This window comes from Panthera uncia, unplaced genomic scaffold, assembly GCF_023721935.1.
Source record: "Panthera uncia isolate 11264 unplaced genomic scaffold, Puncia_PCG_1.0 HiC_scaffold_1506, whole genome shotgun sequence".
In the NCBI taxonomy this organism is placed as follows: Eukaryota; Metazoa; Chordata; class Mammalia; order Carnivora; family Felidae; genus Panthera; species Panthera uncia.
In genome coordinates this window covers 1-13864 of record NW_026058147.1, presented here as the reverse complement: position 1 = coordinate 13864, position 13864 = coordinate 1, and the positions used below count along the sequence as shown (strand labels likewise).

The 13864-nt window shown below is 43.3% G+C and overlaps 1 protein-coding gene across 1 annotated transcript; it reads right to left on the bottom strand.

Moving 5' to 3' along the window:
- Positions 1-3240: 3240 nt before the first annotated feature.
- Positions 3241-13021, bottom strand: LOC125917122 (protein Shroom3-like). Its single transcript, XM_049623388.1, has 2 exons — positions 9497-13021; positions 3241-4235 (listed from the first exon to the last, which is right to left on the bottom strand). Exons 1-2 carry the CDS (start codon positions 9701-9703, stop codon positions 3867-3869), a joined length of 576 nt encoding a protein of 191 aa, XP_049479345.1. The 5' UTR covers positions 9704-13021; the 3' UTR covers positions 3241-3866.
- Between the last annotated feature and the right edge of the window lie 843 nt (positions 13022-13864).

The following is a 13864-nucleotide window of genomic DNA, read 5'->3' as shown; positions in this document are numbered from 1 at the left end:
GAAGTATATCAGGATAACCCAGGGAACTTAGAGATGCAGACTCCTAGCCCCCTTGGTGGTGTCTCAACAATGGGCATTTTTTTTTTAAGTTTATTTATTTTTGAGAGAGAAAGCACAAGTAGGGGAGGGACAGAGACAGAAGGAAAGAGAATCCCAAGCAGGCTCCACACTGTCAGCCCGGAGCCTGATTTGGGGCTCAAACCCACAAACTGTGAGATCATGAACAGAGCCAAAGCTGGATGCTTAACCAGCCGAGCCACCCAGGCACCCCAACGATGGGCATTTTTAACAAGCACTCCCATGATTCTCATGCATGGTATTTTTGAGAAACCATGCATTAGCTGGTGTCTGACTGAGCTTCCAGAAGAAAGGTGAGGTTTTTATTTAGAAATAAGAATTAAAAAAAAAACCCAAACCGTTCATGTGTTCCTTTCTGATTTTAAAACAGTCTTTATCATTTTATCCCATTCTTCATCCCAGAGTTAAGGCAACAATGAATATCTTGTCCCCAGTATACTATTTCTGTGTAGAACAGCACCTTCACATTTGTCTGATCATTTTATACTTTGCCAGAGATGGAGAAGTTACTTAAGGCTGAAAGTTCTCCCTTTTTCTTGCCAGTAATAAGGTGCATAAGACTTGTGCTCTTCTAAAGAAACAAAAAATAATTTCAACCCAACAGAATAAAGCCAGTAACATGGAAAATTAAAGGTATCTGGAACAATAAAAGAATAAAAAGCCAATGTTTTCCCAGTATCCAGAAAAAAACCCAAAACACCCAATATCTTGGTAAAAGATGCTTGAATAAAATATAAACTTAAGGTAGTGCTCATATTAGGAACAACTGTGATCTTTTACACTCAGAAGTGATTTTAGATCAGATATTAACAGTGGAATAATAGGAAAACTGGGATGTCGCAGGCTGGGTTCTCTCTTGTATGCCTCAAAGGCCCTCACTTCAACAGATAGCTTCTGTAGGGGTTGACCCATGCTTGCTAATCTTCAAGTTTGGAAATCAGTTGTGCAAAACAGAACCTAAAATGTTCTCCTGGAGAGGAGGAAAAAGTTTTGGTTTTACAGTGTCTCTTGGAAAAACTCAGACACTTTCACTATGGAACCTCCCTGCATTCTTTGGGGTTAAGCAGCCACCACAAGAAACAAAACAGCAGGAGAAAGCCCTGAGTCAACCAGCATGTAGCAACATGCTCAGAACTTCTCAAGTGGCCCAGGAAGTTGGGAGACCTCCCAGTTGTCACAAGACCTCGTCCTTTCTTAGAACTTCACAGGTTTCTCGAGTATCAGCATTTGGATTATTGTGAGGCCACCTCACATCCACCACTTCTGACGGGACATGGCATTTCAGAAATGACCACGTCCACAGTACCGACTGAACAAACATCCTTAAGTCTTGACCAACAACATGCTTATAACTGATTTGCTTATGATCTTGGCTGAGGATATTGCTGGGAGGAAAAAGGATGGCCTCCACTGTAGAGGATTGTTTTTAATAGTGGAAGAGAATGGAAAATAGGAAAGGGATAGAGAACAGGCTTACTGTTGGGCCTAAAGGTATTTGAAAGTTAATGGTGAAGTTAGCGGTCTCTTCTCACCAAGCAAGGGTCAAGTTTTGCTACAGTAGGGATCACACCCACCTGAGAATTCATTTTCAGAGTTGCATGTAAAACCTCCCTCATTTCATGTAACAACAGACAGCAGTTCAGTGTAGCAGAGGAGGGAGTGATATCCTGGCAGGTCCTATGCTTTCAGGTGTTTATGTCATGACAAGCATCTGTTACTCTGAAGGCCACTTATTTTGACATGTATAGATCAGAAAAGTGACTGAAAAAAGACTGAATGTGCAAAGTGTATCCAGTCAAATCCTTCAGAGGAATAATTTTGGAGAGTGTTAGGAACTGGGAGCCCCTAGAATCCCCTTGAGGAATTTGACTAAGAGCAGCTGAAGACATTTACTGGCTGGCTTCCACCTGGTCTAATACAGGGAGCCACTCAGTATCAGCAAGACACAGCTAATTGCCAACGAGTTGATTTGGGGCTCCTGTGTTGGCCTAACTCTGAGGAAATGTCAGACGCACTCTATTTCTCTACCTCAAAAGAACCAGGAGGTGTGGCTGCTGAACACTGTCACAGGTTCCACGGAGTCCCTGGGAAATGGGAACTCTGGATGTAAGAGAGAAGCTTTGACGACATTCCTGGGAAACAGAGGTGCTCTCTTACTGTACTGATGGAGTCAGCGTATAGCCTCCAAAAAAGGAAAGCTTTGGCTTTGGTGTTGATGGCTCACAAGAAACTTCTGGGTGGCCTGTTCGTCCAAGCTCTTCAAAAGACATCTATATTGGGGACCAAAACTATAGTTTTGAAGTTCTTAAAACCAGGAGATACATTTCATTAAGTAATTAAAATGTCTAGGATGGAAGAGGGCATTTGGTCTCTTGAACAAATTTTATTCTCCCAATTCTCTCTAGTACTTGAAGCTCAAATGAGCAGAACTGGCCACCAGCCATGGGTCAAGCACATGTGAAAACAACAAAAAAAAACTAAATCAAAGCCTAGGTTGCACCACCTGCTCAACGTACTAGGCCATCTCCGGCAGCCATTAGCACAGCCTGGCCGCTGGTCCTCACCTCCTGCCACCTCCTGGTCTATTTGAATAGACTTATAACTTGGGCTCTAGAGTACCCTCCAAAAAGTCATAATTTTGAAGCAAAATCACAGTCTTCAGATGCCCCGTCCAAATTCCAAATGGATAGTGCAAAATCACTCTTTGGATATTAAGGAGGCAGTTTTTGATGGTGGTTGATAGGCTTAAGAATTTAGGAAAACTTTTTCAAAAGCATCATTAAAACAGCCTAAGAATAGAGCTCTTAATGTAGGCTACATTTAGCCCAAATCCCCTGCAGAAGCACTGCATGACTTCAGTGGAATTGATTTGGTTGCTGACTTTCCTCTTACACAGATTAGCTGTCGTCCTTGTTGGTAAAATTTAGCTCTGTCTCCCCGCCCCAGCAATCATGCCGTGAAGCACTAAGAAATGATGTGACAGCCATGTGGCACAAAACCTCCTTCCCGGGGAAGGTGGTGTTCCTGTTGGTTGTGGAAGTAAAGCAGCGATGACTGTCAGCAGAAACTGGGATTCCCCCGTACCCATTCTCACACAAACGAAAAAGGTACAAATCAGGCAGACAAGCCAAGGGCTTAAGAAAAAAGTCTCCACGCTCAATGTGATTATCTTTGGAATTCTTCATTTCATTAAGGTTTTCACAAAGTACAAAGCTCAAACATAACTGCCTATGTCCACCACAAAACAGAATCAAATAAGTGGTTAGCACACAAACATAATGATCTTTCTCATTTTAAAAAATATAAATAACGACAATGTTCAAGGTTTTACAGTTTTCTTCTGTGGGTGTTTCTCTTTAAGGCTTTATGTTGCAGACCCTTCATTAATGAGTTCTTATACCTGTTGTCAAGATATACCACCCACAAGCAAGGAAGGCCACTGTGAATACATTCCTGAGGGTGACACTCATCTAAGTTGCCTCAGCCTGTTAAAAACTAAATCGAACGCCCTCCCATCAGTTCTCACAGTTTCATTAATTTTCCTTCTACTAGAAAGTGATCATAGAAAGGAGTAAGTTCCCAGCAGCATTCAAGCTCTCAGATCAATCATGTAGGGTGAGAAGGAAGAAACAGGCTTTTTCCTGGATAGTTTGTTTGTTTGTTTTCCTTTCATCCAGAAAAACCCCAATAACCCATAGAGTTTAAATGGTGGTTTGTACTGAAACATTTTTCAGATTAAATAGTGTTGAGAGAAAGGGTGATCTTTTGGTTGGGTGTTTTAGAAGAGGTTAAAGTGGGGAGGTTAATGTTGGAAAAATACCACTTAAAGTACACCCCCCAACAGGAGCCGTTTCACTCTCAAGGTTTGGGGGCAGAACCAAGGCCCCTGCCTTGGGAATGAAATCAGACGGGAGGCTCTCCAGCAGACACTTGACTTGTTCCTGGCCTAGCTTGATCTTGTCGTCCAGCTTTCGCTGCTCAATGAGGAGTGTTGACTTCATTTTCACGAAATGCTGGTAATCCTGGAGCTGCTCCTCTGACAGGTAGTTGGCCAGGATGTCCAACACTACACGCTCCCTCCGATCCAGGTTCTCCTTGAGCTCCCGGGCATCCTCGTGCTGCCCAGCCAGGACCTTCCTCTTCTCGTTGAGGGAGCTCTGCCAGGGCAAAACCAAGAGATCACCAGAGGGCAAGGGCAAGGAAGGAAACTGCAAAAACACCTTTTACAGGACTGTGAAATCTCCAAGAGTGTATTTCAACTGTTGCTCTAGAGTAAGGAGGCTTACTTTTTGGAAAATCAGTTTATTACCCTTCTGTTGCATGTATATACTTCTCTAACTTGTCAAATTATGTGGCAGCTTTAAGAGAGATTACATTAAACTGGCTGGGGTAAAAGCTCAGCTCTAGGCTTCTAGATTTAAAACGACAATCAATGATTCCACTCACATGAAGTATTTAGAGGTTGCATATATCTATATGAGTAATCAAAAACATAGAGATACAAAGTAGAATGGTGGTTGCCAGGAGCTGGGGGGAAAGGGGTGTATGGAGTCGTTTAATGGATATGAAGTTTCAATTTTACAAGAAGAAAAAGTTCTAGAGATCTGTTGCACAACAATGTGAACATACTCATCACTACTGAATAAAATGGTTGAGGCGGCAAGTTTTAGGTTATATGTAGTTTATCATGATAAAAAACTAAAGGGGGCATGGTGTACCTGGGTGGCTCAGTTAAGCATCCAACTTTGGCTCAGGTCATGATCTCACGGTTTGTGGGTTCAAGCCCCACATCTGGCTCTGTGCTGACAGCTCAGAGCCTGGAGCCTGCTTCCGATTCTGTGTCTCCCTGTCTGCCCCTTCCCACCCCCTTGTTCTCTCTCTCTCTCTCAAAAATAAACATTAAAAAAAAATTAACTGAAAGGGGGGAAAGAAAGGCCAATCTTCACAGTACAAGTATTTACATTGATAGCGGTTCTCAAAGTGTGGACCAGCAGTGGCACATCTCCTGGGAACTTGTTAGAAATGCCAATTTTCAGGGGCTGTTTGATCTACTGAATCCACAGCTTGGGAGCTGGGGCCCAGAAATCTGTGGTTTAATAAGCCTTCCAGGCAATTGTTCCACAGCTGAAGTTTGAGAACCTCTGCTCTGATCCACAAACCATGGGAACATCAGATTTTCCATATCGAAAGAAATCTGTTACCAATTTTTACGCCTTTGAATCTACTATGAGAGAAGTTCTGTTTAACGATGATGGTAGTTTCATATTCTGAGCGTTTCTTACACAAACCCAATGGTAAGATTGGGTTAGCCTACACATGCTAATTTTCTTTATAGAAATCTTTAACATGGCTTTTTACTCATCATGTTGACATATAATGAATCATTTTTTTTATGTTTAATCATTTAAATTTTTCAGGCCAAAGTCATTGAGAAATATTAAAATGAAAATCTAATTACAAGGTAGATCTGTAATTTTATTTCAGTATAAATTGGCTATGTAGGCTTATGAAAGGCTCACAGGCCATGTGCCTTATTTTCCCTTGAACTAGCATGTCAGATCTTACAAAATAATGCCCAGGGGGGAAAGTACAAAGTTTTAGGTTTATCTTACAAATATCTCCATTTTCATGGCTTCCTTCCCCTAATAAGAAAAACACATCTAAAACAACAACAACAACAACAACAACAACAACAAAAAACCCTTAGGTAAGGGGCCTGGCTGGCTCACTCAGTGGAGTATGTAACTCTTGATCTCGGGGTTACGAGTTAGAGCTCCATATTGGGTGTAGAGATTGCTTAAAAATCTTTAATGAAATCTTGCCATTTGCAACGACATGGATGCAGCTAGAGTGTATGATGCTAAGCGAATAGGTCAATCAGAGAAAGACACATACCATATGTTTTCACTCATGTGGAGTTTTAGGAGACAATACAGATGAACATATGGGAAGGGGGGAAAAACAGAGGGAAACAAACCATAAGAGATTCTTAATGATAGAGAACAAACTGAGCGTTGATGGAGAGAGGTGGGTGGGGGATGGGCTAGATGGGTGATGATGGGCATTAAGGAGGGAACTTGTGAGGAGCACTGGGTGTTGTATGTAAGTGATGAATCACTAAATTCTTCTCCTGAAACCAATATTATACTGCATGTTAACTAACTAGAATTTAAATAAAAATTTGGAAAAAAAAAAAGCCCTTAGGGACACATGCACCCCAATGTTTATAGCAGCGTTATCTATGATAGCGAAATTATGGAAGCAGCACAAGTGTCCATCAATAGACGAATGGATAAGGAAGATGTGCTATATATACTATGGAGTATTAGCCATCAAAAGGACTGAAATCTTGCCATTTGCAATGACATGGACAAAGCTAGAGAGTATGATGCTAAGTGAAATATGTCAGAGAAAGACAAATACCATATGATTTTGTTCATATGTGGAATTTAAGAAACAAAGCAAACGAGCACAGGGAAAAAAGAGAAAGAGGCAAACCAAAAAAGAGACTCTTAAATATAGAGAGCAAACTGGGGAGGTGGGTGGTGGGCGGGTTAAATAGAGGATGGGGATACAGGAGTGCACTTCCTGTGACGAGCACAGGATGATGTTTGGAGGTGTTGAATCACTATATTGTACACCTGGAACTAACATTAAACTGCATGTTAACTGGAATTAAAAAAAAAAAAACAAAACACCTTAAATACCTTTAGGGACTGAATTTGAATGAAGACACCTTTCAAAATGCTGTAAAGAAAAAGTGAAAACCTCTTTCTCACCTTTAAAAAATTAGCAAGTATTTTAAACATGAGAAATAGAGAATAATACCTGTGTGCCCATCATTAGCCATGCCAATTCTTAACAGGGGCATTTATCATATTTGCTTCAGATTAAAAGCAAAAACTAGAGAATTCAGTTGAAGCCTTACATATATTCCCCTTCGCCCCACTGGTGACCATTCTACATTTTGCATTTGTTGAACCACTTCTTCTTCCTTCAAATTTCTATTATACTGGGTTTCTTAATGAAGACTGATCGTGATAAAAACGAGTATGGATGTATTATGCATGTGAGCAAGCACACATCTGTATTCGAGGGTGTGTGTGTACATTTAAACGTTGAGTGGAGTTCCATTCTGGAACAACTCCTCTTCTCCTAACGAAAACTGCTTCACTGTTTCTTCTCTCACAGACCTGTGGCATCCATCCCAGCAACCAAACAGGAAACTTAAAGTTAGCTTCCGCTCTGCCCTACCTCTCATCCAGCTTGCCTTACTATTTCAAACTCATTCTCTCACTCCCTAGTCTGTACCCCTGTGGTAGTTGCCTAAGTGAATGGCCTAACTCCTTCTTGGTAGACTCTTAGCCTAAGCCCCACCACTCTTCAGGCTAATTAGGTGATGAAATTAGTTTATGGCTCTTCCTGGCCTCCAGGCTAAAGTCCTAAGTCTGTCAAGTGTGACCCACAAGGTCTCTGTGACTATTTTCTGTGCTGGATACTGCTTGTGCCTCTAGATCCACTTTTCTCAGCCATGCCCTGGGCCTAAGGAAGCTGAATGGTGAAGGCTGCATCAACTGGTGTCCTCTCCCTCTGGGCTTGATCCATGGGTGTCATGGGCAGGAGACTGGAGGGAGGGAGCAGGAGGGAGGGAGCAGGAGGAAGAGCCTGGGGCATCTATCCCTGGCTCCTTCCTTGCCAGGTAGTGGGGACTACATTTGCTCACCATGGCCTCAGGGCTGTAGGACAGACACAGTTAGAATTCTGATAAGGGCTCTCTTCCTCCTCCAAGTGATGCTAACCTTGGGGGGACAGGGAAGCTTCATTATCCCTTCTTCCTCACCCCTTCCCACACCTTCACTGAACATTGTTTATCCCTTTTGAATGAGCCCTCTATTTCCTGTCAATTTCCTGACTGTACACTTTTTTTAATATTTCCTGCAATTCACGATTTTTAAAAACCAAGCAACCATGTATGGTTCTTGAACATGCCATGGTCGTTCTTGACTTTGTCCATGACATTGCTTCTAAACGGTGAAGCCCTCCACGTAGAATTAAGAAATTCTTCTATACCCTGGTCAAGTGTCACCTGTGCCAAGTCTTTCCTGGCCTCCCCCCACCACCTGAGAAGCATTTCGTGGCTGCGTCCGTTGCTGTGCTGCAGCATTGTGGATGCACTTGCTGCTTCCATACTGGTTTTCCTCACTACACGGTGAGTTCCTTGAGGGCGGGGCCTGTGTTTTGGCTGGTGTTCATCCCCAGAATGCGCAGCACCAGACATTTGGTAGGTGCTTGTTTGCTGAGCGGAGGGAAGGAGGAAAGGATGACACTTTTGAGGCAGGCACTTCTAGACGATTTCTAGATGCGGAAGCAAAGACTCAGCACATTTGCATGAGGAGGGCACTCACCGGAAGGAGAGAGGAGATGCAGAAAGTTTTTGGATGCCCAAGCACATTCAGAATACCAACTAGACTTTTTCTACTTCAAAAAATGACATCTTCCCTTTTAAGTTAATACATTAGGAGAAATAACTGGGAAATCCCTGATAGCCCCGAAAGAAAGAGCTATAGATAGGAGGAGCCAGAAAGCAAAGGAGTCTCTTAGTGGCTAGAGTGCTCATCACCTTCTAGCATAAATATGTATGTACAATAGTTACAGGTATGTTTATTGTCTGATTTGTCTTGATAGGGTCCCTGAAGACAGGGATCTGTCTGTTTATTCACGAGCCTCGTGCATCCCAGCAAATAGTTGCTGTACTGATGAGTAGGTGAAGAATCCTATGCAGCTCTGGAATTATGTTCATCATAGAGAATAAAACTTGGGGTCTGCAGCAGGACCCCTCATATCCTGGTTCTATCACTTGCTGGCTTGTTGTGAGGATCCAGCAAGCCCAGTGCTGGGCAAAGAGGAAAGGACTTGAATGTTATCCAGTGTTGCTACCACTGTTACTACCTGTCCTCTTTCTTCCAGTAGAGGGCGCAGTGGAGCCACCTGGGTACATCGTCCCCAAGTGCCTGCAGACCCTCGCTCACAGATTCCCTGGAGCTTGAGTCCACATTCCCACGTGGGAACTCTCCTCAGCCCCAGCAGTTTTTTTTTTTCTTTTTGTCCCTCTCTCCCTTTCTAATGTCACCCTCCCACTATGCTTCTGTCTCTTCCTTTTCCTGGAAAAGAAGGTTAGGAAAGAAAACTCTGGTACCTATGTTTTTACTTTCCTAAGTATTCCCTGAGCCTGAAGTGCCAGCATTACCTCTTGGCATGCAAGATGACTTCTTTGGTGTTTCCCGGTAATGGATACATTGGACCGCCCTCCCTGCCCCAGAGATCATAATCTTCTCCAGAGAAGGGGTCATGTTCAATTGCACCTATGTGCGTGGGTTCAGAGGGAAAAGCCGTTGAACTAAATCGCTAGTCCACCTACCCTTTCTTCATTACTGGCATCTTCACCGAGGCCGCTAAGGACGTTTTCCACACGGGCCAGGCGCCCTGAGAGGGAGAGCAGCAGGTTTACCACCTTGTCCAAGTCCCCGATGAACATCTTGTACTTGTCAAACTCATTCGGCTTGCAGAGCTCACTGATCAAAGCCTCCACCTCTTCCCCCAAGGCATTATTGAGCTTGATGTCCATCAGCAGACTCCCTTTCGCTTCCTGCAGGGTCTCAAGCTTGTGGGTGAGGCTTCCAATGAGCTCGGCCTGTAACCCCAGAGGAGACACACAGCAAACATTAGCCAGTGGAATTGTCAATGGAAAGAGGATTCATTTCTCCCAGGCACATCCTGTCTTTTCAAGGCTAAGCTGAAGGTCCCCTACTCTGTCTGGACTGCCTCTCAACATGACGCCACAATATTCTTTCCTTTCCCTGAATGTCTACAACTGCCTTTCTCTGAGCCTATTCAGTCTTCACAGGCCAACACTTGACTACACATCATCGCCTTGTAATGTTTCCCAATTGAGTCATGCTCTGTACAGCTCAGTTTTCCCAACTGGCTTGTCAACTCACTTTTATTTTACTACTATTTTTTTTTTTAAGTTCAATTTTTTGAGAGAGAGAGAGAGTGCACATGAGCAGGTGAGGGGCAGCGAGAGAGGGAGACAGACTCCAAAGCAGGATCCCCCCCCTGTCAGCTCAAAGTGCGATGCGAGGCTCAAATCCACAAACTGTGAGATCATGACCGGAGCCCAAGTTGGACCTCAACCGACTGAGCCACCCAGATGCCCCATTTATTCACTTTTATAAGGCTTTTCAAGACATGCTCTCTTTTGGTCCTCATAACGATACCACAGGCAGGTAGGGTATAGATTTCTTGTTTTACAAATAGAGAAGCCAAGAGTTAAAGGAACAAAGGGGCTTACCCAAGGTCAGAGAGCTGAGTGGACTATTGAAGATAGTTACCATTCAACAGAGCAGTTACTATGTGCCAGACACCGTGCAATAAACTCTACATGGATTATCTCATTTAGTCTTCCCAACAATCATACATATACAGCAGGTGAAGAAACAGACTCCGGTGAGGTGATGGCCCAAGACACACATACCATTAAGCGGGGCTGCCTTGAACTCAAGTCAGCTTGATTCAGGAACTAGCCTTGTACAGTCATCATAAATATTCACCGAGACCTTTATCAGAAGTCAGCCGTGTGATCTTTCCATCGTGCTCCACTATCTCCACTTGCCTGAGTTATATAATTTGCCATTTTTATTGCAAATGTCTATGCATATGAAACAGTTACACAAGTATCCAATATATTTAACTGAAGGAATGAAGTAAAGGTCTTAGTGGTTTCCAGTTTGATTACACTTATGCTAAAGGTCTACTAGTTTGCTACAAGGGAAATTAAACTTCATGATTTTTAAATTAGTCTTTTGTTTTTCTCTTAGCCTAAGGTAGCCAGATGGAAAAAGGACATAATCTTTTTTTGGTTAAAACCTATTTCTTTACCACTAAAACAGTTCCAGCTCAAAAAAAAATTTTTTTTATGCATATATATAAAATCAAGCCATGTGGCTTCAATTGGAAACTTGGTAAGAAAGGATCACAATTTTGATGTTAGAGTAAAATCTTCATTTTTAAAGGAAGGAAAAGGGGAAAAATAGAAATAATTTTGACTAACAGAACTGAAGGGTCCTGAGGATTTTTGGTACTATTTCTTCATCACCAGAAAATACAACAATTACAATGATATGGGGAAATATTTCTCCATGTTGTGCTCATCTTGGAGCTGGACCATCAGAGGTACTCTGTCTTCCAATCTAAGGTTCAGAGCGTCCTTGAAATGTCTACGTTTTGGCCTTCACGGTGACAACTTGTCTTCTCGACTCACCTAAGCCCAAAGGCTAAACAGTGACTAACACAATTCTCATCTGCTGCACTACCTCGTCATAGGTTATAATCTTTGGCTTTCCTCAAGCTGTGTAGTTAAGACAAAGTCAATGCAAGGATACTTTCAGTAGAGGAAAAACCCGTACAGTCTATATCACTCCCCAACTGAGGAGTCTAAACCCAGAAAAAATGCAGGTGGCAGAGAATATTGTTTAATATTCCTTATGTTCTCCTGGAAAATAGATTTTCCAGAAAACCCCCACCAATTGTGGCTGGCATTTCTGGTATTTGCCTGCTACCCAGCCTGCTAGGCAGCTCCAGAAACACGCCCAGCAGGGTGTGACGATCCTGCGTGGTGTTATCCGTTCTTACGAAGAGAACAGCAAGGAGACGGATGGAAAGCAATAGGAAAAATAAACCCTGCCTGCTGTTACAGCTTCCAGCATTCCCACCAGACAAGGTTCAGAGAAGTCAAATGTCATTACAGCTGCTTTTCAGGTAGACAGTGAGAAACTCTGACATCTCCATGAAGTCAGGCCAGGAGGTTTTCATCTTGCTGCCTGCATTCCCTAGGCTCACCGCTCCGTCACCGGACGATACCTTCTCACAGTTACACCAAATCCAAAGGGGCAGATGACTACGCAACATTTCTATACTCCAGCCTCAGGGAAAGGTCTCTGATTATTCAAATGTGGGATCCATTTCAGCCTCTTGTCTTGAGAAGTATAGTTTCTAGAAAAGTCTTGAAACAGAACTAGGAGATGGAAAAGAAGGTAACGGCCTTGCGTTTTTCATTCCTCTCACTAGGACTTCTTTTGAAACTAATATTGTGTCATCACTTCTGGAACTCAAAGCACTTTTGCTGACAGTTTATTTGATATCATTAAAAAACAAACCCTCATCATGGCCTCAGAAGCTGGTATTTGAAGGGACAGGAGATTCTGAATGTGTGAATGAGCGGAGACCAGGAAGGATATGTCCGTCCTCACATGTTGGGCGGAGTTTCTTCTGGACTCAGCTCGGGGCTCCTACGCGGGTCAATAGTGCCGAAAGGGCAGCCCTCAGGCAGGGCAGTGGGCGGGCAGCGGGCAAAGAAGTGACACAGCGGAACAGCAATGGGAGATCAGGCTTGGCAGCCTAATTCTCTCAGTCTGTCCTCTGCACAGCTTGTTTGGGTTTTCAAAGACCCAGATGCCGGGCAGAACCACAGCCTCTCTGTGCAGGAGCTGATGTGTACTGTGGGCTTCAGGGTAGAAGGAAGACTAGAAGGAGACGGAAATGTCCGGGAGTGATGCAGGGAGGATTCGGTGGGAAGAACCAGGGCACATCTCGTGGCACTCTGGTTTCTGAAAGCTATTTGCCGGGCCATAAGGTGATGTGTTAGCACGTATGGCCATGCTGTGATATAGAAGTTACTGAGCAGTCTCATCCGTCACTCCTGGCCCAAATGGTACATATTTGGATGGTATTTGGTTTTTTAAAATGCTTCTACGTTTAAGTGATGGAAATTTGGATTTAAAACTGCAGTTAAAAGGGATGTGAGTAACTGAAGGCAACAAGGGAAAGTTGGCTATACCAAACAACCATTTCTCTGCCAGGCAGACCTCTTCAAAAAAAACCAAAAAACCAAACCCTACCAACTTCTAGCTGCAGAATTCACTGTGGGAGGGACAACAGGTCTTTTGAGGGGTTTTGTTTCAATAACATTCTAGTCTCTCAGGAGCTGCTTAATTTGCAAAGTCATTCACATTTTTTCACTTCTCATCTGGTGCGAACTGTTACGTCACCCTGTGTGCGATGCAATTTATAGGGTTTTTTCCCTCTAAATATAGTTTAACAGACCCTCCCCCTCCCACCTCACCATTTGCTTGCAGCAACCCTGCTGGGCCCCTTCTGGCCTCCTCACTGCCTCCAGGAGTCAGGAACCTAGGCTCTGACAGAAAACTCACCCCCCATCAAACCACTTGACCTTTGGTGCCTCCATTTTCTCACTCATAGCCAGGGGATAATAATATCTGCCTAAAACTAATAATGTTTGAATATTAAGCTCTTTCTCTGTGCCGGGAACCACTTAAATATTTTACTATTCAATTACTACTCCCAATAACCTGATGAGACAGGTAGTATATTATTATCCCGGTTTTACTGCTGCACAAAGTGAGGTGGCTAGAAGTTATTTAACTTGCGAGATTCAGGTCGTCTGGCTTCAGGGATCAGGGTTTTAGTCACTACGTTAAAATAGCTCATTGGAATGTTCTGAGGCTCAACCATAATAAAGCTTGTGCGAGCATTCTGGGAAATATAAAAGTATTATACACATTCAAGTTATTGCTACTTGTGCTATCATTAAGATTCAGCAATAGTCGGGGAACACTCATTTTAGGGCGCACCTCTAGAGGAATACTCAACGTCTCCCCCATGTGACCATGGCACTTTGCCTTCTGCTCAGGGATCTGTGCTGACCATG